The 24799-nt window shown below is 34.2% G+C and overlaps 2 protein-coding genes across 2 annotated transcripts; one reads left to right on the top strand and one right to left on the bottom strand.

Annotated features, from left to right (window-relative positions):
• Positions 1-276: 276 nt before the first annotated feature.
• On the bottom strand, positions 277-8510 carry LOC140753916 (azurocidin). Its single transcript, XM_073088757.1, has 7 exons — positions 8453-8510; positions 5097-5167; positions 2985-3168; positions 2665-2867; positions 2013-2138; positions 1536-1562; positions 277-543 (listed from the first exon to the last, which is right to left on the bottom strand). Exons 2-7 carry the CDS (start codon positions 5160-5162, stop codon positions 289-291), a joined length of 861 nt encoding a protein of 286 aa, XP_072944858.1. The 5' UTR covers positions 5163-5167; positions 8453-8510; the 3' UTR covers positions 277-288.
• On the top strand, positions 6027-24686 carry LOC140753913 (dyslexia-associated protein KIAA0319). Its single transcript, XM_073088751.1, has 14 exons — positions 6027-6550; positions 7363-7596; positions 7901-8430; positions 9616-9736; positions 10263-10492; positions 11167-11389; positions 11793-11950; positions 12368-12508; positions 15073-15313; positions 17372-17562; positions 18512-18802; positions 19082-19289; positions 19839-20018; positions 21142-24686. The coding sequence occupies exons 1-14, from the start codon at positions 6382-6384 to the stop codon at positions 21303-21305; spliced, it is 3081 nt and encodes a 1026-aa protein (XP_072944852.1). The 5' UTR covers positions 6027-6381; the 3' UTR covers positions 21306-24686.
• The last annotated feature ends 113 nt before the right edge of the window (positions 24687-24799 follow it).

The raw sequence follows: 24799 nt of genomic DNA, 5'->3' as shown, positions 1-24799 counted from the left end.
AGCGGTGGTGCGGAGTCAGCGCTCCCACGGCACGGCGGCGGTGCAGGATCGGATGTCTTTCTAGTAATTTTGTTTAAGGCGAATTTCTAACTATGGTGATTAAGGCCAATATATAACATCCGTAATAAATTTACTTTTTTTGTACGATCTTTTTATTCTTTTTAACAGTTTTTGGAATATTATATATAAGTTATATATAGTTATATATAGTTACTGATATTATATAGAAATTAAACTAAATTAGAAGATTTACCAGATATTTCGTCTAACTGGCAACCATATATTACATTACTCAGGAGTAGTAAAGTTTGTCTCTTCAATAGTCATCAGGGACGGAGTACTCGGCAATCCTTTAGTGCTAAAGTCGAAGGACATGAAGTCATCATGGTCGATGACGTCACGCGAGTCGTCCACGCCACAGGTGAGGAACTTGTTGTACTTGCTGAGGTCGAGGAACCCCACGCCACACGGCCGGTCAATCAGACGAGACGTCATCATACCCTGAGCGTATCCTGAACATACGATGACTGACCCGACGTCATCCTTGAAAAATAATAGGTATAAGTAAAGACAAAAAGGGTCGTCCTGTTTAAAGAAGTTTTCTTTTATTGTCCAAGGCTAAGGGGATTCTAGAACCACCTATTTAAGTATACGTTTACGAAAGCATTTAATCCAGAACACAGGAGCAATTAACACATAGATATTATAATGAATGTTCAGGTGCGATGGTCCGGAATAACTCCTTCTAAAAAAATAATTTCATTAATAGTCGCTTAGAATGGATTTACATTTATGGGCATTCAATTAATATGTAGGTATGTAAATACTTATAAGTTAACATTACAATAAGTAGATTTCCGTCTAGTCTAGATTTAATGTGTATATCTTCTTATATAAAATTCTCGTGTCACAATGTTAGTTACCGTACTCCTCCGAAACGGCTTTACAGATTTTCACCAAATTTTATATGCATTGCATATTCAGTAGGTCTGAGAATCGGCTACTATCTATTTTTTATTCCCCTAAGTGATAAGGGTTGTTCACCCTTAACATGTTTTATTTATATGGCAACACAACGTTTGACAGGTCAGTTAGTAGTTAAATAAAAAACTGTCAATAGTTGTTTACCACGTGGTATACTGGTAACTAGGGAATGCAATCCCGATCTCGCGGGATCCCGATCTCGCGACAATAATGGGTTGTTGATGATGATGATGATACCTTGTTTTGATTATTTTATTAAAACTGTTAATTATTTCGTTACTTTAGTTAAATTAAAGGATAAAGGCTTTTGTTTCCAATAATATTTTGTTTTATTTAACCTCACTATGAGCAACAAGCACTTTTCATCTTTACAGTGATGTGATTTTTTTTACTAGACGAGATCCCAAAATCTCGGGATCCCGCGGGATTGTGATTTCTAATCCCGCGAGATCTCGACTTTACGATCTCGAGTCGATTGCTTTCACTACTGGTAACGTGTGATTATGAAAGTAGAGTTAACATATAAATAACAAATCTAAGTAAATACTCACAGGACAAAGCGCTCCGTATTTTTCACTCTGCGAAAAAATACTCCATAAGTATCATTTTTAAAAGTATTTTTATAGTAGATTTTATCGATTCAAATATCCTACAAAAAATTGACGATCAAGATTTTGCATGTTTTTTACATCCCCATCTGAATTTCATATTTATTTTATTGTACTTATACTTTAAACCTCTTCCTTTTATAATATAAATATATTATGTTGTAATTGTGTAAATGTATTTTTACTCAGATTTTATTTATATTTTTATTTAATTACGCGCAGACGCGCTACATATTTTCCATGTAAAAAGTAAACAAGTTAATAGTCATATTTTTCTATATCATATTTAAGTCCAGTTAAAATATAAAATAGACGAACTTAGAAGCACTGCCGTTATTTGGAAATTACCGACAGTCAATTTCATTTCTGTAGACATATAGATGAAAGAGATTATGTAGAGTTAGCAAATAAATTAGGAACCTTGCACGCTGGTTCTTGTATGCACAGGTATTTGTCATCATAGTTTAGCATGCGGAGGCACTGGCTCGACGGTAGTATAGTCACTTGCACTCGGTAAAGGTCAATCAGTAACGGGATCAAATATCCCTGAAACATTTAATTATGTGTATAAAACGTGAGTAAATAAGACCTTGACATCAGCCTCTTTAAAATATAGGTAAGTACCTTATTAGGTAGTTGTGTATTTGCTTGCTTGAGTAATTTTAAAACAATAATTCATTACCTATCAACGCTGAGATTTTATAAATATATGCTTGATAATTATAAATTACTTATTTATAACCAGTTCATTTAACACCAGCAAGCAGTGATAGCTGATAGCATAGATGTGGGATATCAAATCTCAGCCAAGCCTTAGATACTTTTTGTATTGTTTACTTTAACGGTAAACTGACTGACAACTTTCCAAGAAAATTCAAAGATGCGCGAAATCTTCAAATCCCTAACCCAGCATTAATAGGTAACTATGACCATCTTATTGCAAGAAAAAAGGCTATCTCAGCTGTTGGATTGATTTTGACGGTAAACATAATATGTAATCATATGAAACTAGACATCTAGACCCGTGGTAGAGTCGGCCTAGTTCTTAATATTAATAACAAAAATAACCTACATTACGCCTGCTCCCCCATCCGTAGAATTCGCACGTAGGGTCACCAATTCTTTTTTCTACGTTATTGGATACTCCATAACGAAGCCTATTGAGTACGAACTCGGTGCCAGGCTCTCGCAGGTGAAATGTGAATTGCTGATTGAGACATAATAACGCTATATTATCCGCAGTACACGACGACCAACGCATCGTATTATTGTATCCTAAAAAATAATATTATAATCAATTTTGAGTCATTAAACGAAAGTTATAATAACATAGATACAGTCCGCGTAAAACTGCAGCTAGCAGTTTGGCGCGGACTATAAAAGTCTACGCACCCCTATGAATACAAAGATGCTGCACAACCCTCGAGTTTCCGGCGTGCTCCAAGAACTTGTGTGTGCCAGCGAATACATTAAACTTATATCTTTCCCCAAACACACAACTCGCCGGTGTCAGTACAATATGAGCTTCTATCAATGCGCCCGTACAAAACATCATTGCGTGCGACAAGTAATACACCTACAATTAGAAAATTTGGTTTGGAGCAGTAAAGTGAATCGTAGCTAGGGACATCGTTGGTTACCTGGGGCGCAAACTTTAAGGGGGTGAATTTGGTCGATGGACATAAAAAACATACCTAATGATTAAAGAAACACAACAACAAAAGAAAATGGATTTGGATAGGTTTCGGGGAGCGCAAACATTTAACCTTGTCAGTGGCGTTAAATTAAAATCTTTCCGAGGACGCAAAATATAAATCTTGCCAGAAGCACTTATGACCCCATCTACATCGGTGACAGTATTGCTATATATACTTTAGGTTCAGCTTTGAAGAGAAACCCAGCAATGGCGCATCACAGTGCAGCCAGCAGAATGACGATCCAGCAAAAGACGACTTACCCATAAGTCACATATTAACAAACACAAAAGATCCCACTATATGCCAGTAAGTCGCATATTATGCTACTCCGAAGAAAATATTAAAGATTGAAGATTTTCTAATTTTTTTAATGTTTGTTGTTCCCAGTGTTCAATCTCTATTTCTAAAAAAAACTATTTAGGTACTCTCTATTTCTAAATACTATTTAGAGAGAGAGAAAACGTTGGATCAGTGTAAGTTGGGATGTAGAGTATGTCGAAGAATAAAATTGGATAGATACATACGATCGAAAACCATTACCAAAGTAGGTAATGGTGCAAATGCCAAAGTACAAATTAGAAGACATGATACTAACGTGTTTAGTTCGTACCTAATAGTATTAAACAGATATAAACAGAATTCCATAATCTGGAACCATAATAAATTTAAGGGCGATTTCTTGTGGAAGCTACTGGTCGGAGTGTCACTAATATAAAGAGAAAAATTTTGTTTGTTTGTTTGGTTGTAATGAATAGGCTAAAAAACTACTGGACCTATTTTAAAAATTCTTTCACCTTTCGAAAGCTACATTATCTACGAGTATCATAGGCTTTATTTTATATGAAATATATTTGATAAATAGATTTTGAGGCGGTACAAAGTTTGTCTGGTCAGCTAGTACTTAATAATAATCCATTGTAAACGTATTAAAATCCAATCTTCTTTTGTAACGTTTACATGTACCTACTATGTATTTTATGTTGGTGATAATAGTAGACATATGGTGTTTTAATTAGTGCAATATTTATTTTTCAATTATGTACCTATATTGTTTGCTTGTTGACATGCAACAACAACTTGTATGCAAACCTCAAATATTTACTCTAGGTGCAACTGCGTTGAATTTCAAATCAACAGAGTTACCTAAGAGCAAAGTAACCTAGGTTTTGACGGTCTTATAGTAAATAAATAACGCTATATACACTTATAAACTCGCATAAAAATTCTTAAAGTAATGGAAATCACGTAGATATAAAAACACGAGTTCGCAGTTAAAACATAAAATAGTAGTGCCATGTACTCGTAAATACGAGTATCACGCTGGCCGAACCGAACTGGGAACTCTCTGGGTGTCAATAAGTCCAGTGACCACCGCGCTACCCGAGTCTCCAATGAGGCTAATATATTCGTGTTTAGAAGAAATATTAATAATATGAACATAATTATATTTGCGAAAACCAATCTTTCTTTTCTTTCCCGTAAACTTACCACGAATTGTCCTTCTGTTAATTGTGCTGGCTCTCCCAGAAAACCCGCAGCATCGTTTTTATTTATTTGAAACACAAAATATTTTTAATATTGATATGGTCCCATGAGATGTTGTTAGGTTAGATAGTGAGATAATACCTTAAGACAGAAGGTCTCTTAAGTAGAGACTGCATGAATCAACCGACTTGGATTACATGGATCTCACAACTTTTTACGGTAGAAGAGCTGAAAGGCGAGGCTTGGATTTTTTTACAAGCAGTGTTTTTGATGGCGTAATATTTGCGAAAACCAATCTTTCTTTTCTTTCCCGTAAACTTACCACGAATTGTCCTTCTGTTAATTGTGCTGGCTCTCCCAGAAAACCGGCAGCATTGTTAAAATCCATATCCACTAAAACAATAGAATTTTATTAATTTACAATAAAGGTCCGTCATTATCTGTTTTATTATTTTACTTGTTTAAAATTACACAAAGTCGCGATTCCTCCAATTTGTCCTGCCCCCATTATAAATTATTTTTTAGGATATTTGACTGCGTAAAAAGAAAAGGTATCGACAGTAAAGACATTGTTATTGAGTTCAATCCTTATCGGTATTCATTGTTTACACTGTAAACTTAATTAAAGTCGTAAAATGTGGTGTAAAATATTAATTATTTTAGAAAATATGAATTAAAAAAGTTTCTACCGTACTAGCCGATCGACGTCAGGCTAGCCATATGTTAGTAAAAGCCATTTTGCACGCCATTAAGATTGCAATTCAAACTCTAGTGCAAATTGCCTGTTTTATATTTATACTATGTCACATAACACAAAATTACAAGGGAGTATTAAATACTAATTTAAGATCTCTAGATCGCAATGTAGACTGTTGTTTACTGCGCCCAATAGTTAAAGCGATAACTTCTAAATTACTTTGCTATAACGGAAGATGAATTTTTCAAATCGATAATCAACATGGGCTTGCGAGTTATAGTGGCAGGAGCCCTTTATTGATAAGTTTAAATTAAAATTAATTTAATAAATGATTTAAGCAGGCAATACCCCTGCATCCTCAAGGCTTTGGAGTTGACCCAAGTAAATGAAAAAAATACAAAGGAACTTCAGTTTATTTCATACATACCGTTTGTTCTTTACTTCGCGACCTCAAAGTAATAATAATAATTACTCTTAGAACGCGACGTAACAAATGGATGTTTAACCAGATTTCTATTGTCTTTAACTATTGTCTATTGTCTATTGTAACAATAGTATCTTGTTTTAAGACTCCATTTTTTTAACAGTTTTATTTTTGGCTTAATTTACAATCATCCACAAATTGTCACTGTCAGCGATATGCAAAAAATAAATGTCAATTTGTCAAATGAGTTACAAAGAATTATTAAATCTGTGGAATGCGACGTTTAAACACTTTACCATACAATATTTTCATGGTTTTATATAAATGTAATAAGCATATTTAATCGTTTTATCGCAACGCCTACGCTAACAACAATCTTTAATTTCCTCTAATAGTGATAATACCTACGCCGGGTCATACGATGTGTTTGAAACGAGTGTTGAAAACCTAATTTACGTATTCATTTCTGAAAAATAATTAAACATCATGTTTCAAAAGAATTTTGGTAGTAGTGTGTTTTGTGTGTTTGTTTCCGTATTATTAATAAATATTCGGACATCATTATCACTATATCATAAACCGTGGGCTGAAAAATACGAAAGTAACAAATGTCCGAAATTGTATCCAAAAAATTTTGATAATTATATGCCAGTGGGTAAGTTATGTTATTATTCTAATTATTGAATAAAAAATAGATTTTTATTACACACATTTATTTAATGGTGCCTTTCCGTAAGTCTATATTTTTTTTATTTTTTTTTTTTATTTAATGCTTTAACGTTTTTATATTACATTAAAATGATTCCAAACTAATGTTATAAAATAATAATATTTTTTATTTGATGTCTCATGCTTCTGTTTTTCTGTACCATATGGTACAAAAAATGGTACAGGATGATTAGTAGGTAAAACTTAACTTTCTGATCTATAAGACCCATGAATTCTTTTTTTTATTTAGAAGTATTGTATTAACATTTAAAAGCAAATAAATGTATGTTGCAGTCCATAAGAATAAGTTTCCTTTTTAAGTGGAATAGATCTGGTGCATACTTTTCTGCTAGTAATAACAGTATTTTTATGTTATTTAGGTGTAAATAGTTATTGTTGATATAGGTATAAATCCAATCTCCCAATTTTTGGACCTCTACTCTGAAGACATTGGTAGATTAAGATTACAACCTCATACTATCTATTTAATACTAATGAGGCTGACTTACATATGAGGTGACTATATGCTCAGGCGTTCTCAGCAGTAGCAACATATATGTGATTGATTTCAAAACCCTTATTCTACCTACTACTTGGTCGAAAAACTAGGGTAGGCTCCATATCAATGATTGGATTGAAGCTTGGCTGTTATGTTGCACATAGGTACAATTTGGTACTTTTTATTATGACTAGCAGTGACTGTCTAAATCAACAGTATAGAAAAAAAATATACATATACTAAAACAACTTATTTGCCAGGTAACCTCACTGCTGGTAATTACTCAGAAAAAACTGATCTCAAAGGACTTAAGCAATGTGTGATAGCGTGTTGCCTTGCGGAGACATGCAATATAGTGTTCATAGTGGAAACAAAGTGTTATCATGTGGAATGTGTCAGTAATGAGCTGTGCCTGCCGCTGCCCAGGGTGGGTGGCCACAAGTGGGACGCTAGGCATGTCTCAATGATACTGGTAAAACCAGTATTACATAACGGTAAGCTAATAATTAAAAATTATGATAAATGATTAACAAAAATAGATTATTTTATCATAAATTTGTCTAGGATTTTCAAAGTTTATTTTTCAAATGATTATTTTTGTATGTAAAAGGATGCAGATAATACCCAATACAATGTTATGATAACATAGTCTGAGTTATCATAAAAAAGGAAAAGCATTATAAAATTGGATAAAACAAACTGATTCATAATATTATGTTTGCTTTATCAATACTTAATAACTTTTATTGCCACTAATCTCATCCATCATTTACTGTATTGATTTTAATGATGTTTCAGAAAATTGGTCAGAATTATTGGATCAATCAAACTTTAGGGAGGTAAATAACTTTATACCGGAAGAAGAATCAGTGTACTCTTATTCAAATCACCGTAATGACATGCCATCTGAAGATGATGACACTGACTTTCTTGCAAGATTCTTGAACAATTTACCAAATATTGAAGACGATGAGCCCCAGGGTTATGAGAAATATTCAGATAGCACTGACAATGATATGATGCTAGCAGCTTCGAGGTTCCTGGAGAAAGTGCCTTGTGAAATTGGTGCTGATGACTGCCCTTACAATGCAGAGTGTATTCCTCTTGATATGAAACACCGAAATGGTATTTGCAAATGTAATCTAGGCTATGAGGAGAATTCCCAAGGAGGCTGTGTTCAGATGATGAGGCCATTTTCCAAAGGTCCAACTGTGCCTATGGAATCCATGAAAAAAGGACAAGACTTAATAAGCGAGTCTAAGGCAGATAGTTTGATTGACAAAACTAGCCCAAAACAGAATTTGACTGTTTCAATATTGTCTAAAGAGGTAAGTCCAAACCACTATCCACCATTAAATCACGAGGTTTCACGAGGTTACTGACTGCAATTTAATAGATATTAGAACCTAAGGCGTCATTTGAAGGTGGTAACCCTTTGTGGTTCGACTCCGGTGACATCACCGCCACACCTATTTCTGCCTCATAATAGCAGTCTTAAGCACTGTTGTGTTCCGGTTTGAAGGGTGTGGTAAGGGAGACCAACTTTTCCGAGGCGTACCACCTTAGTCCTCAGGGGTAGCAGCGCACCTGTGACTGACTTCAGGTAGGAATATCCAATCCTATCTGGGGTTGATTACAGACGTCTTTGGGCGACAGTAGCCACTTACCATCAGGTGGACTGAATGCTCATCATCATGCTCATATTTTCGTAATTTAAAAATGTTGTATAGTCCGCGTAAAACTGCTAGTCCGCTCTGAATATAGAAATGAATCGCGTCGCCATAGTAAATACACCTCTATTACTATTTTTCACTTTTATTTTTCTCCATATTGTAAATGGTTTTTTGTAGTTAGGCTACTCTGGTTCTAACAGCCTCAATTGAAGGGAAGGGGGCAACAAAGCGTGACATTGTGTGACAGGGGGTGGAGGGAGTTATTTGTCATATCACATTATATAGCATAACAATGTGAAATTGTATGTGTAAAAACATACAAATGTAACCATCTGTGAACTTACATATTTTCATTAAAATATGAGTGTTCACACTGGAGAGGGGTGACACACATGCAACCACAACATGTTTTCAAGGTGGTAGAACCCTTTGTGATTCGACTCCGGCGGCACCACCGCCGCACCTATTTCTACCTCATAACAGCGGTGTTAGGCGTTGTTGTGTTCCGGTTTGAAGGGTGTGGTAAGGGAGACAGACTTTTCCGAGGCGTTCCAGCTTAGTCCTCAGGGGTAGCGGTGCATCTGTAGCCGACTCAGGTAGGAATATCTAATCCTATCTAGGGTTGATCACAGATGTCCATGGGCAGCAGTAGCCACTTACCATCAGGTGGACTGCATGCTCGTCTGCTACTCTTATATTATAAAAAAAAAAAAAATAAACACTTCTGACAAGGATCATCATGATTGTGTTGACACAATTTATGGATGGCCCCTAACCTCATATATAAGACTTATCTAAAGTGATAAAATGGCAACATTAAAAAAAAAAAAAATTTTGTAGGTTCAACTGCCAGACAATCAGGTAACTTTAGCTGCATACACAATACCAGATGAAAAATCTACATCAAGTCATTATAACTATGTTTGGACTCTTGTGGATCAACCAAAGGGTGGCTTTACAGGTAAAATAACACTTATTGTTTCAAATAAATATAATTGTTAAAAAAAAAAAGTAAGTTTAGTAGTCTTTTTTCCAAAAAAATATTTATAATAATTATTAATTATTTATAATGTTTTGTTGAGTATAGTTGTCGTTTATGTAAAAATTCACTATTATCATTTTTCTAAGATGCCTCAAGAGAAGTGTAATTTCAGAAATATTAGAAATTATAATAAATACTTATTCAAAATACACAAGTTCATCAGTACTAAAAAATATCAGTTGACAAACAAAAGAAATAATTGTTGTAACTTGTAACAGATTTATCTTAGCCTATTTATACAACATAGATGTTATATGAAAGCGGTTTAGATGGATATATTTATATATTAACGATCACATCCTCAAAAAAAAACAGTTGACAAACAAGAGAGATAAATGTTGTAACTTGTAACTGTTTTATCTTAGCCTATTTATACCACATACTATTATATGAAAGCTGTTTAGATGGATATATTTATATATTCACATTGACATTTTATTTCAAGGTAACATGAATCAGAATGGTGCTACAGTAACACTAACAGATTTAACCGAAGGACAGTACAGGTTTAAAGTGACGGTGAATGGGACAAATTCGTATGGCGAAGGCTTTGCCAATGTGACTGTGTTGCCACCTAAACGGACAAATAAGCCCCCACAGGTGGTAATAACTCCACAGACCCAAACAGTGAAATTGCCGAACTCTATGGCTGTGCTTGATGGTAGTGCTAGTAAGGTATGTTTGAAACTTCAATGGTGCTAGAACTCTCTAACGGCTTATGGGGGCGGAAGGGGCGGTCCGCCCCGGCCTCCGATCCTTGGGGGCCTCCAAACATAGTTGCAAAGAAAAGGTTGTCAAAGCCAAAAAATATATGAAATGTGTATCAGTCAGCAAAAAACAAACGGTCTTCAAATGATTCTATGACACATTTGTCATTTTTTAAAAATCAAATCAACTTTTACACAGGGGGCCTCCATCAACTTTCCGCCCCGGCCTCCGACGACCTTAGTCCGCCACTGCTAGAACTAGTATAGTATGACGGGGGTCGTACCTCTATTATACCTCCTATCTTCTATCTTATCTTATATCTCCTATTCTTAGTGTCTTATTTTTAGAGGTGTCCTTACGTTTCAGTGTGAAAGGGTGTGGACGCCGCCTGTTTTATATATAAGCGACCATATTGGTCCTTTAGATTGGCAACGTATTTGTGATAAGCTTGATTTTAAACCCCTGTTCTATATAAAGATGGTTTTAAATGTCCATGGGCGGCAGTGGTCTCTCACGTGGGCTGCATGCTTACATCATGCCACTTTGTTTTATTGGAATTAACAAATGAAGACTTAGTAAGACTATGGATCAATGCTAATAAAACCTTTTCAATGTGCATTATTAATATTTTCTTTTTTTAGGACGATGATGCAATAATTTCTTGGCATTGGGACCTGACTTCAGGACCAATCGGGTACCAGCCCCCACTAGAAGATGGAGCCACTCTTGTCTTGAAAGACCTTAAACAACCTGGCAATTATACATTTAAGCTAACAGTAGAAGATTCAGACCATGTGAAGAACTCAACAACAGCCAATATCACAGTTTTGAATCACACAGACTACCCTCCTGAAGCTAATGCTGGTAAATAATCATGTTTCTTTTTTATTGTAGTGAAATAAACAAAGTAATAATTTTGTCTATGATCTAAGTCTATGGTTAGATCATAGACAAAATAAAAAAACATAAAATGCAATACTCAAATAGATGTTACAGCTTCTAAAATTAGTACTTAAATAAATTTATTATTGATTTTATGGTGCTTGTTCAAGCCAATTAGTGTGCATTTCTCAGACTTTGCACATCTTTAAACGATCGACTTTAAAAATTATTACCAATAAGAAGTCTATAATTGTTCATTACACATTATTTAATGCTGTTCAAATAAAAAAACGTATGTTAACTATAAGAGTTGTTATCAAAACACTTAAAAGCATACATCCATTATGTACTTGTGATATTTATTTGAAATAATTGTTGGTTATAGGTCAAGACGTCATAATATATTTGCCAAACAACAACCTAACGCTGAACGGCAGCCTCTCGACCGACGACCATGAGATCACCTCTTGGGAGTGGACCAAATCGGCCGAGGACGAAAATAAGGCTGTCGATATGCAGAACACTCACTCGCCGTTTTTGCAGGTAACATTTATTTTAATGTTTAATATTTTTTGGCTACTAGTTTATTAGTACATTTTAATACGCATAAAAATATTTTATATTCTATCAATTCGTAAATCGTTCAAAAAAGGTACATTAAAATGGAAATAACATGTTTTTTTATTTTTTATAGTATTTTATAGTATTATAGTAAAAATCCCATATAACCAAGGGTCGCTCCCACAGTAAGCCACGGTAAACTTTTGAAGGTTTCCCTCGTAAAAAAATAGCAATATACAATGTATTCGCTATTTTTTAACCAATTTAAAATAAAATTTAACTAGAATCAATCGGAAAGTTCTTGCGATTGTTATTATTATTTACTGTTAATCAAAAGCGATAAATAATGTTTTATACATAATAATAGCTGTGTATTAAACAAGCCATATTCGCCAACAGTTGTCGAACCTATCCGAGGGCGTGTACACGTTCGTGCTGAAGGTGACGGACTCGTCTGGCCAGTCGTCGACGGCGGAGGTGCACGTGTTCGTCAAGCCGCCCACAAACACGCCGCCCGTCGCCGCCGCCGGACCTGATCCCGTGAGTTTTATATTTGACGAGCAGTTCGCCAAATAACTTGACGAACAATAACGACTATGTAGCCACACAAATACAGACGCATTAAACTTTAATTTGCGCCAAAGAACCTATACGAATACCTATAGAACGGATGAATATTCGAACACTCGAGTAATATACTCGTAATCGCATACATCTAAATAAAGCATTATGTACTTTGATCCAATAGAAAATAGATATTGGGTTATTAACTTATTATTATTTATCTTTCCTAAATTCCTTTTGAATGCCTAGCATTGGAATAGTGATAGGTTATTGCTAATTTACATTTACAAATTGAAATATAGTAAAACTAGCACGGTTCCACATGAAAGACCACATCTATTTCTAGCGTGGAAGGTATGCAATTTGTAATTGTGCATACCAGCTGACTTACATATCAAGCAGGAAATTCCTCAGGGTAAAAAAAAACATTTAACTATAGTTAGAAATTAACTTTATAGCACTCTGTGACCTAAACCCGCATTTTAGTCACGCTTTTCCGTGTCCAAAGTAGCCGATTTTTACACCGTACGAATATCAATAGACTACCCTCAGTTGTAAAAAATAAACATTGTTATGAAGGTTTCATACATTTAAATGTCATTTGAAAATTAAAAGTGAATAAGGATTACTTTCTTTAAAGCAATAATTATGTTAATATTTTATTTTGGGTGTATTTACGTTCTTGACAATGTGTATCTTAAGCAATGGCATCACTGTAAGTCTGACTGCTGAGCTTTTACATCAACTTACATCTCAATGGTTTAGGTAGTGTCACGTTTTTCGCTGTTTTCAACATTTTCATAAATTTAATTTCAATCATTTATAAGTTTTTCTTTCTTGCAAAATAATTATTGCTTAACAAGTATAAGCGGGTTTATGTCACACGAGCTATAAAACAGTAAACGATACTTGTGACATAAGTAGTCTATTATGTGCACGGCGTTTAGCGCCCGAGCGCAGCGAGGGACGCCGTGCGATAATAGGCTACTTTGGCCACGCGTATCGTAATGTACTATTTATTACAACAGTTATCTAATCATTTGCATATATGTATACGTTAGTGCGTCAAAACTGTATATTAATGCACACATTCCGTTGGTTAACTTATCTGTTAGAATATGGCCGGAATGCAAATATAAATTGACGGCATGATAACTGAAGGATATGATAAAGCTATTCCAGTTCACGAGCTTTAAGCCTGATAGTCGCGTGCTATATGGCGTAAAGCAATTGACATACATTCAACTTATCTCTCACATTTACTATAGTAACATTAATTTCGATATGTTTCTATGGGCTATTTATGATAGGAATGTACCAATTCCATCCAATGTTAAGTTGACATCACTAATTATGGATACGAGTATGCTCAGTGGTTCTATTTAGACCACAATCCAATCTTCAAGTTTTATATGATAGTAGCTGACCCGGCAAACATTGTGTTGCCATATAAATAAAAAAAGTTAAGGGTGAACAACCCTTATCACTTAGGGGTATGAAAAATAGATAGTAGCCGATTCTCAGACCTACTGAATATGCATATAAAATTTGGTGCAAATCGGTAAAGCCGTTTCAGACAAGTATGGTAACTAACATTTTGACACGAGAATTTTATATATAAGATATCAAGAAAAACAAACATCTTATCTGTATAATTTAGGAAAACAGTAATTAAAAACGAATGTTAGTTTACAAAAATTAGATAATTTCCGTAAAAAAGTACATATATGATAATCAGACCATTAGATAACATAGATATGATAAAAATACGTTAGACTATATCACGAAATGTAAAAGTAATAGCACACATAGATTTCAGGACTCAATTACAAGTATTTTATTTTATTATATAACTGGTACTCACCATAGCCGACTTTTATCACGCGTTATCGTTACATATTAAAATGAATATTTTTTGCGATGATATTGTTATGATATATTTGTATGTTATGGGATGAAATTGGGACATGTAAATATTCATCAGTCATCACAAATTTATTGTTAAATAAAATCTGGTAAAGCATTTTGTGTCTTACTGTATTCATTTACATAACACTACTACTAAAATAATCACTGCATGCATATCTTGAAATTAATAACATAAAAATCTTTCTTATACACTTCTTATTTAACAAATTAATAACACACTATTAATACAATTGAAAAAGTAATCAAATAGTCTTCTAAGGTGTCAAATTATAGTACTTTATTATGTACAAAATTATTTTTTTCTGCAATATCGTGAAGCGGCCGTGCTTCGACAGTCTCAGTTCAGAGCTTGTAATTGTATGCAATGTGCTGAGAAAACTTCGATAGCGTGATTCAGAAGCGCCACTTGAATTGCGAGAAGCCGCCACATCTGGAAATGTTCTTTATTTAACCGTATACAACAATAAAACTTCACAACCTATCAGTAAACTATTTATTTGCTTTTTCTAAATTAATACACACACTTCTATGACAGTTTCTTGTATAATAATTAACACACACATTTATCTTATTTAACTGTGGGTTTCTCGGCATTTCTAATATAATTGCAGTTCATTTCACTTCCTCAAACGTGGGTTATTCTGAACGGGTCGGGTTCGCACGACGACCACCGCATAGTGGCGTACACCTGGCGTTGCTTGGAGGGGCCAAGCAACTCCACTATACTGAAATTCAACGAGTCCACCGCCAATGCTACTGGGCTAACTAAGGGAGCGTACGTCTTCAGTCTGACCGTTCTCGACGATAATGGGAACTCCGCTAGCGATAACGTTACCGTTACCGTCACACAGAGTAAGTGGATAATGCAGTCATTTTAAATTATGAATTTGAAGTAGGTATCGTGAGGTCGTAAATGGAAATATTATTTAATTATATTTAGTTTACCTGTCAAAATCGCAATAATAAGCAAGGTGACAATTTTATTTAATCTTAGTATGTATTTTATCATATGTGAATTTTGTGAACATGATTTCATTTTTTATTTGAATAGTTAGATACATATTGAATGTTAATAGTGGCGGATTTACACATTTGTCGCCATTATGTTAATTAAATTTTGCCGCCCTTTTCGACCTCTAAATTTCTTAGTTCACGGCTGGCGAAACCGGATACGATCACGCGACAATATAAATCTCTAAATAAATAGGATTTTTAAAAGCAATTGCCTCCCTTTTTTTACTGCCCGTGAAAATAATTTAGTATAAAAAAAAAATTGGCGAAATAAGGTCGCCGAAAATAAAATTGCTGCCCCTAAAATCTGCCGCCCTAGGCACCAGCTTACTCAGCCCATCGATAAATCTACAACTGGATGTGGACATTATAATAAATAAGCCTGGGATTATTTAATATTTCCTAAACGGCTTCTTTTATATAGGTTATAGATTTCTATACGTATAAATATAACTGTAGTACATAATATTTTCAAGACAAGACTAGATATGTAAATATATTTCATACTGTTTTATCCCTATTCCCAACATTATGGCAAGGACCCTTTAAAGGTGGTAGAACCCTTTGTGGTTCGACTCCGGCATCACCACCGCCACACCTTTTTTCGCCTAATAACATCAGTGTTAAGCGCTGCTGTGTTCCGTTTTGAAGGGTGTGGTAAGGGAGACATACTTTTCCGAGGCATTCCAGCTTAGTCCTCAGGGGTAGCAGCGCATCTGTGGCCGACCTCAGGTAGGTATATCTAATCCTATCTGGGGTTGATTACAGATGTCCATGGGCGGCAGTAGCCACTTACCATCAGGTGGACTGCATGCTCGTCTGCTACTCCTATATTATAAAAAAAAATAATCTTATTATGCATGAATATATCATATGTAAATTAAATTGTACATAAATTAGTGTATGGTGTCTTGTGTTCATACTATACTACATAACTAATCCCTATTTAATATAATTATGTACATATTTTTTCTTTACAGCACATTTAAATGAACTTAACTAAAACATGTTAAGTTTTTGTGATGACTTCATTGCTTAATTAATAATTATTAGAGATGCGCCGATTCATTTGGTATTCGGTATTCGGCGTATTCGGCATCTTTTTTGCTATTTGTATTCGGGCGAATTATTCGGTTTTGGTGCCGAATATATTCGGTTCGAGTATTTCTATTTTCTTGTGTACACGACATGGGTACAGAATTAAAACACAAAACTTATTAAGTAAGATTTATGTTATATTACAAGTCAAACTCAAATCCTGTGAGGAATGTGTTGAATAAAGCTAATAAAATAAAGCGATTAAACTTCACATCAACATTTATTTTGATACCTCAAGTCAACACATTTATTACTTAATCTATAGTTAGTATAGTGAGTGTTTATTTTAAACCTTAAATCAGTATTTATTTTAAAACTCAAATTAACATTTTAAAGTGTTAATAAACATACATAATTGGCAAACTGACAATAAAGAAATGGTTAACCGAATAATTCGGCCGAATATTCGGTTCGGTAAAGGTTAAACCGAATATTATTCGGTATTCGGTTATTCGGTGAAACCACTATTCGGCGCATCTCTAATAATTACTATATAATCACCGTCGCTTTTATTATAATTAAATAAAAAAACGTAGTTACTTTTAAATATCCACCATTTATAAGATAAAGTGTATTAAGTGATAACTTGTTACTACATAACAGTAAAAATCGATATAGATGTCTAAACTCTTAGAGCTAACGTTCTATCTACTAACGTCCGTAATTGAAAATTAATCTATCCAATGTTTATCCTGCTAAATATGTTAATTTAACAATAGGCAGAAATAGTTAATTACCGTTTTATGCCTCAGACGAACCATGAAGATGTGTACCGTCTTTTAAAGAGCCAAATATTTTCAGACAAAAACAGTCCTCCGAAGGCCGATGGAGGCGGGGATCAAGTGCTCAACCTGCCGTTGGCTGTGCTGATACTTAACGGGTCGAAGTCGTCGGATGACTTCCGCATCGTGTCGTGGAAGTGGACCCGCTCGGGCTCCGGGCTCGCTGCCGGCACTGTTATACTCAACTCCGATACGCAACCTGTGCTTATGGTAGGCAATAAAAATACTTTTACATATAATAACAGGGTATTGCAATGTTTTTTATAATAGGTATACGGGTAGAAAATGAAAGTTCAAGGGGGTTACTACCATCTCTTAAAACAATATTATTTTAATCATACATTGAAATTTCGTACCACGACCTCGTTAAAGTAAGATTGTTTTTATAACATTAAATTAAGCAGTTTTGTATTAATTCGATCGAAATTATTCATTCTTTTTTTGCAGATTTATTTTTTAAGCAAAATATGACAATTTTAGTTGTTTTTTTGCAATGGATAAGCGAAAAACTAATAAGGGGTTAAGTTTACATCGATCGGCTAGAATAAAACAAAACTGTTTTAAGGAGGTCGTGGTACGAAACAAAATAATTTTGATACAATATTGAAATAAAACTTTCCTAAATTACGATGGTTTTTTAAAGATGGTGGTAGGCCCTCAGTTCACTTGGTATGTGGCTACTGCCGCCTGTGGACAATTGTTATCAAACCTAAATAAGATTATATTCCTACCTAAGGAAAGCTATAAATGCATTGCTGCCCCTAAGGACTAAGTTGGAAAGCTTTGGATTAAACAAAATTAAACAAAAAAAAATCATTTTAAAACTTTGAATCAATTTTAATGTAAATAATCAAAATAAATTATTTAGGAATAGTTTATAATAGTACGAGTACATCTTACTTAAACTTAATTTTATTTACAATAAGGCTCATAAATTATTAGCTACTAGTTTTTTGTCCACATCAATGACTTTAATGATTTAATGATTTCGCTAATTCCAACTACATTAAGCAAATTACTCAAAATAAAAGATAACGAAGTAAGTAATAATTACGCTATTATTACTAATAATTCGTATTAAGTAGATTATACGAGAGATGAACTCTGAACTACAAACTAATACAAAAAGATGCCATACACTACATTTATTTTTTTACAGTTAACAAACATCGAAGTGGGTCGATACGTGTTCGAGTTGACGGTGACGGATGACCAGGGCGAGTCAGACCGGGACACGGTCAGCGTGCAAGTGAAACCTGACCCGTTGGAGATGAACATGCTCGAGATGACCCTGAACGTACCCATATCCTCGTTTACGAAGAGTCAACTCGACTCCCTCGTGCAGAAAATGACTTTGCTACTGAAAGATGATCTCAAGGTCAACGTTACGGAGATACGTGGGGAGGTGGATTCCGGGAACACGATTATAATATTCTTCTTATCTGAAAAGGTATGTGGAGTATTTTGTTGTTTTCTTTTTGTATATTTTTATAAACACTTGCAATATGCTTTGAGAAATATAGTACAGTTTAAAACAAAACTGTTAATCATATTCTTCGCTTTTGTCTGTTAATGTTTTTTTTTATTGGATTGTTTTTTTTCTTTGTCTATTGACGAGTTTGTCATCAATAAAAACATAGAAAAATCATGATTTAATTTAGACCATTGGATGTAGACTTAATATTAATAATCGTGAGGTCATTAACAATCTTATCGTCATGTTGTACAGGGCGTGGCGGTGGAGGGTATTCGTGCGTTACGGGTGTCACGTGCGGCGGGTAGTGCGGCGGGTGCGGCGCGTGTACGTTCCCTGCGGTGCCTGAGCGCGTGCTCGGGGCGCGGCGTGTGCGACCGCGCCACGCGCACCTGCCGCTGCGACGCCTTCTGGATGCAGAGCCTGCTCGCGCTCATGCAGCCCGACGCCATGCCCGACTGTGGTGAGTGACTGTGGCAGTGCTATGGGCGCGGAGTTTGTGTGCTCATGCAGCCCGACGCGATGATCGACTTTGCTATATGGCGATCTATGAATTACAAATTGAATGGTACAAAATGGACAAAGTTTTACAATGGTGACTTTGACGACGTATCAAATACGCATAATGTTGTCTGAGAGAAAAGAGATAAAAAAATGTTTTCAAGTGTATTTAAACTTCTATAGAAAAATACTATTATTATATGAGTATTTTTTGAACAAGTGTGATATTATTCATTTTTCTTAGTATTTAACAAGAAATGTTGAATTTAAAGTCACTTATAAATTAAGTTATAAATTTGTTTATAAATGTCACAACGGTTCCGTGTTCCCAATTCTTATTGACATTTTTCGTAAACCGTTTGTAGTAATAATCTCGGTTGATTTTTAAGAGTGTTTGAGTAACCAGAGCTCTAACTAGCTACCACTAAGTACCTGGTTAATTTGTTAGTTTACCCCTACCTGATTGCGTCTATGCGTGTTCCCTACAATATTCATACGTGTCACGTTCCAGCGTGGTCGGTGGTGTACGCGAGCCTGGGCGGCGTGGCGGCGCTGTGCGCGGCGGGCGGCGCGTGCTACGCCTGCGCGCGCGCGCTGCGCCGGCCCTGCGCGCCGCGCCGCCCGCCGCGCGGCCGCGCGCGCTACCGCCTGCTGCGCGACGAGGACAAGCCGCTGGACTCTACGTACGACTGTGAGTACGCGCTTGTGTTTAGTGGGGGATTTTTTTTTTATATTTGAATCTAATGATAAAACAGACATGTCACCAGACACCAGAGTGGTCGCCAATGCATCGCCGGCGTTGAAGGAGAGCTCTTTTTACACCTGTTTTGAAGAGCCCCATGTAGTAGGTAGTAGTTTAAGAAACTGTGAAGGTGGTAAAATTGTTAATAAAACAACGTTCTCAGTGGCACACGCCCAGGAAGTGGACATTTTTTATTGACCCAGACTACAAGCATTGACAACAGATTATACATAATGTAGCGTTCAAATAGACTATAAACAAAGTTAGATAGGTGGCGTTACTGGTAATTACTTTTGATACATACAACAAAAACCCTTTGTGGTGCGTGCGTGTCGCGCCGCCGCGAGCCGCCTACTGCGCGACGAGGACAAGCCGCTAGACTGTACGTGTGAGTATACCGGCTAGTCTAGGTGCATACTACGTTTTTGTGTTAAGCGTTCATAAGAATTTAACAAGTTATTAACTGTATAGTCCGCACCTAACTGCTAGTCCGCTCTGAAGTTGTTGCGAGCAGGTGTTGTCATACAATTTACTATGGAACACAATTCATTTCTATATTCAGACCGGACTAGCAGATTTACGTGGACTATACGTGGGTAATATTTCCTTAGTAAAAGAAGTGGAAGATCTGTTTATGATTCAACTTTAGAGGTACCACCGCAACGACCTTGTCTGTCTAATAATAGCAGTGTTTACGCTGCTGTTTTCGAAATTGGAGGGTGCCGTAAGGGAGACATACCATTCTGAGATGTTTCAACTTAGTCAGCTGAAGTCACGGCGGATCTGTGGTCGACCTCGAATAGAGATCTAATCTTATCTGGATTACAAGTGTCCATAGGCGTCAATAGCCACTTAACATCACTTGCTAATTTTATATAATCATATATCACATCATTGTTACTTCTTTGCTACACAGTTCCCTGAAGTCAACAAATTACAAATCATAATATTTTTATTATTAATCTAAATTGTACATATATTTACTGATAATCAATATTCGAATTAAATTCCATCATCTATAAAAAACAAATGTATACTTAACCCAAAAATCTAAGTTATTATCAATTTACAGTCCCAACAAAAGACGTATCGGAGACGGACACAGATTCGGACGTACTATACGAATCTAAAACGAAGACAACATCGTTCGGTCCGCGAGCTATGAACGGCGAGGCGGCTCACAGCAACGGTTGGAAGAAAACCGGGCACAAGTCGTCGAGGAAAGTCAAGACATAGCTCAGTAGTGCCGTGGAACGCAACCACGTGTAATGCCTTCTTTGTATGATAGTGAGGTGAGAGCGAGCATAGAATATGCTGTTTTTTTCTTTCTTTTACAGGAAATTTGCGTTATTGTAGTGATAAATTGACATATTAGATAATTCAAAAAGTGGATACAGGAAGAGGCAGCGCCACTCGTGAAATGTTTTAGAAATAAAAATGATTGCTTCCCAATTCATTTTTTATCTTTCAATACGCTAAATACCTATAGTACAAAAACATTTTAATTCACCCGACAAAAAATATTCTCTATTCCTAATAAAAGCTATTTTCGCCAAAGTAAGCTGACACAAATTTTATGATATTCAAGAAATAAGATGATTTAACTAGGGCGACACTGCCGCCCCAATTTCTTTATCCTATAAGCTCCATATAATTTGGAGTGTGCTGAGAACTGAAAGTGTTCAAAACTTGAATAAAACATTCCGATTTAACCCTCTTTATTTTAATTCTCAAGCATGTGTAATCAACTTCTGAATTGTAATTGTAGCTAATGCCTTATTTACTTTGCAACTTAAAATTCAAATCTGATAAACATTGTAGTACCTACTTTTCAGTCCATTCATGCTCGCTCTTTAGTAAATTATATATTCTAAGAAATTGTACAGAACTGGTGGTGCAGTGTTGTTACACCGAAACTTAGAAAATAAGTAAGTAATACAAATTAGAGGCAGTTCAAATACTTTGTGAAGCGATTCATTATTTTGGTAAAAATGTTAGTAAAAGTAATAATTATGTTATAATATTAGGTACTTTGCTTTGGGAAGCAACAAGCATTCCATTGGTCCATTGAGCTCCACTTTTAGCTAAAAATTCACGAAATCGCCATCATGATTAGTAAAAATGCTTTTATTTATATTTATTTTATGACAAATGATTAATTACGTAGGTATTGTATATGTTCTGTTAATGCAGACATAATAATTTATCTACTAATTCCAATTAAATATGAAAAGTAATAAATAATGCATAATCTTAAACTGTTTAATAATTTTGATAATACTGAATGTCTAAATAATTTCCTAATAGATTTACAAAATCTTTGGGTTACTTTAATATTTCGACTATGATGTCGAAACATGCATGGATGTTATTATGTATTTCGTTTTAAACTGTTGTATGAATATTTAAATGTATGATTAATTTAACTAAGCCCAAAGTTTGTTTCCTACAAATCAAACAGTATTATTACGTGAATCAACATTCCATAATAGTTGATGAAAAAAGTGATGTAATTATTGCACAAAAAATAAATCCGATTAGCTCAATCTTTTCACAATTTTATTAAATTATTTACATGTGGCTAATAATGTATTGAGTGATTATTTTTTATATTCGACGAGGTAAATCCTTCTGTTACATTTACATAACAAGAGAACTTGACAACAAAAAATTAATGAACATTCCATTTTATGTGTCTGATACTTTATTAATGGATTATTCTTTGTATGTTACGAAGTACGAGGTAAATTAATAGCGTTATATTAGCATAACAAAAGACTTAACACCATGAACCAGTGAACATTCCAATGTAAGCTGTGTAAACATGAATCGATTCATTGTGCACAGAAACACACAATTTGTGTATTAAATTTTAGAAAAATGTGATAGTGATGTTATTATTTTGATTGTTCGTATGTATGTGCCGTTGTACCTAAACATTCTTTCAGGTCAAATAATTATGGTGAAATTAACGAGAATTTTAATGTACGCGATACTTATTTTAAACATTGAAGCAATATCGCAGGTTATTTAGTATAACGCTGCATTATCTGTCGAGCTTTTCATACTTAGCACATTTTACAACGCTTTAATTTTAATTATTTTGAATTTATTGAAACTAACATGAAAACGCAGGGTGTCTTGTGTGTGTCAGGGTGTGTCTTTACACAAGAACATTTTAATATGTACACTATCAGCAATGGTCGCATTTTGATATCATTTCTACCTATAATACTATACTAAAAAAAATCAACACAATATTTCACTCAAACGTTGACTTTAACTACATATTCACAAAAACTTATTTAATTTTTATTAAAGACGAATAATGTATATAATTATCATTAATACAATTTAATTCGTCTGATTATAATACCATTTATTTTTGGGATAAAAACACGAATTTATTTATGTTTGAGTTATGTGTTGCATTTGTCTAAATAACAATCTTAAATATAAAAAAAATCTAGTTTAATTTGTAAATATTTTTTTAATATTTTGCTGATAATGCTTTACTGGCTATGTTATTCCTTTATATAAGTAAATAAGTTACAAAGTGCTCGATTTAATACGTATTTATTATATTTTTCCTAAATGAAAAATAATCAGTGATAACCGCAAATTCTTAAGGACACCAAATACACTATACATGCATTTTAATTTGTTAAGAATGCAAAATATGTTTCAGTATTACTATCTACTTATACTACCTACATAATATTGTATATGAACATCTTTCTGTTCTGTGGAATAAACATACCTCCTAGCGAAATACAATGAATGTATTGTGAAACTTTATGAAATCTTTGAAATCAAGTACCTTATTGTGCAGTTCTACAAAATTCCATAAATCTATGTATTTTGAAGATATTTATTTTTATCGAAAATTAAAATACATGGTTGTATTTGATGTTTACTTTAGTGTTTATCTATAAACTACTTTGTTAAGACCAATAATTTAGTTTTCTACCTTTGTATATTTTATGGTTTTCTCAAATATCAATAAAAGACATATTTTTCTTATCTGTCTAAACAGTACTTTAAATATTGTTTTTCAATGGTTTATGTTGTTATAATTTTAAATTTCAACTTTTTGTAAAACTTTACCTTCTTATACTGCCATATGAAGTCTTTAAGGTTATCCTTGTAATATTTTCCTTTTTCTATTATTTATACTAAATAGTATATTTTATTCTCGGAGCAGGTAAAGAATATCTAATGTGGCTAATGATAGGTAGTTTATTTTAATTATTTATAAAAGACCTTGGTAGCACAATTCATAATAATACGCATTACCATTATAATAAGTCGTAATTGGTGATAATTATGTGACCAAAAAAAATAATGATTAATAATCTGGCAAGATCCATGGGATTAGTTAAAGTATTACTGTAATGTTTTGCATAATTGCTTGCAGAATAATTAGAGATATTTAATTTCATACCTAAATCTAGTCGTGTCATTAATAATAATTATATTTTTTACATTATAAGAACTTAATAGTATTGTCCTCAGTTTTTACTGTGATTTTAAATAAAAATACAATTCATTTGTACTTATAAATACATTTTTTAAATAAATAATGTACATTTAATCAATAAAAGTAGTATGCTTTTATTATTGTTTTAATTTAGTTATAACTCCTTATTAAGAACCCCATCCCAAGAAGTCGCTTGTTCTACAAAACCTTTAAAATTAAAATTACGTAAGTAGTTCTAACATTCTGCATC

This window comes from Epargyreus clarus, unplaced genomic scaffold (assembly GCF_041222505.1).
Source record: "Epargyreus clarus isolate Ecla_fem2 unplaced genomic scaffold, WU_Ecla_fem_2.2 ptg000027l, whole genome shotgun sequence".
In the NCBI taxonomy this organism is placed as follows: Eukaryota; Metazoa; Arthropoda; class Insecta; order Lepidoptera; family Hesperiidae; genus Epargyreus; species Epargyreus clarus.
The sequence above is the reverse complement of the archived record's forward strand: the minus strand, read 5'-3'. Positions and strand labels throughout refer to the sequence as shown.

Excerpts from the sequence above, each read along its gene's own strand:
- LOC140753916 (XM_073088757.1), bottom strand. The coding sequence starts at position 5,162 with ATGGATTTTAACAATGCTGCCGGTTTTCTGGGAGAGCCAGCACAATTA. Across the intron at positions 3,169-5,096 it reads TAACAGAAGGACAATTCGTG|GTGTATTACTTGTCGCACGC; the intron begins GTAAGTTTACGG and ends TTCTAATTGTAG. Across the intron at positions 2,868-2,984 it reads GCATCTTTGTATTCATAGGG|GATACAATAATACGATGCGT; the intron begins GTGCGTAGACTT and ends ATTATTTTTTAG.
- LOC140753913 (XM_073088751.1), top strand. The coding sequence starts at position 6,382 with ATGTTTCAAAAGAATTTTGGTAGTAGTGTGTTTTGTGTGTTTGTTTCC. Across the intron at positions 12,509-15,072 it reads CCGCCGCCGGACCTGATCCC|TTCATTTCACTTCCTCAAAC; the intron begins GTGAGTTTTATA and ends ATATAATTGCAG. Across the intron at positions 19,290-19,838 it reads CGACGCCATGCCCGACTGTG|CGTGGTCGGTGGTGTACGCG; the intron begins GTGAGTGACTGT and ends GTCACGTTCCAG.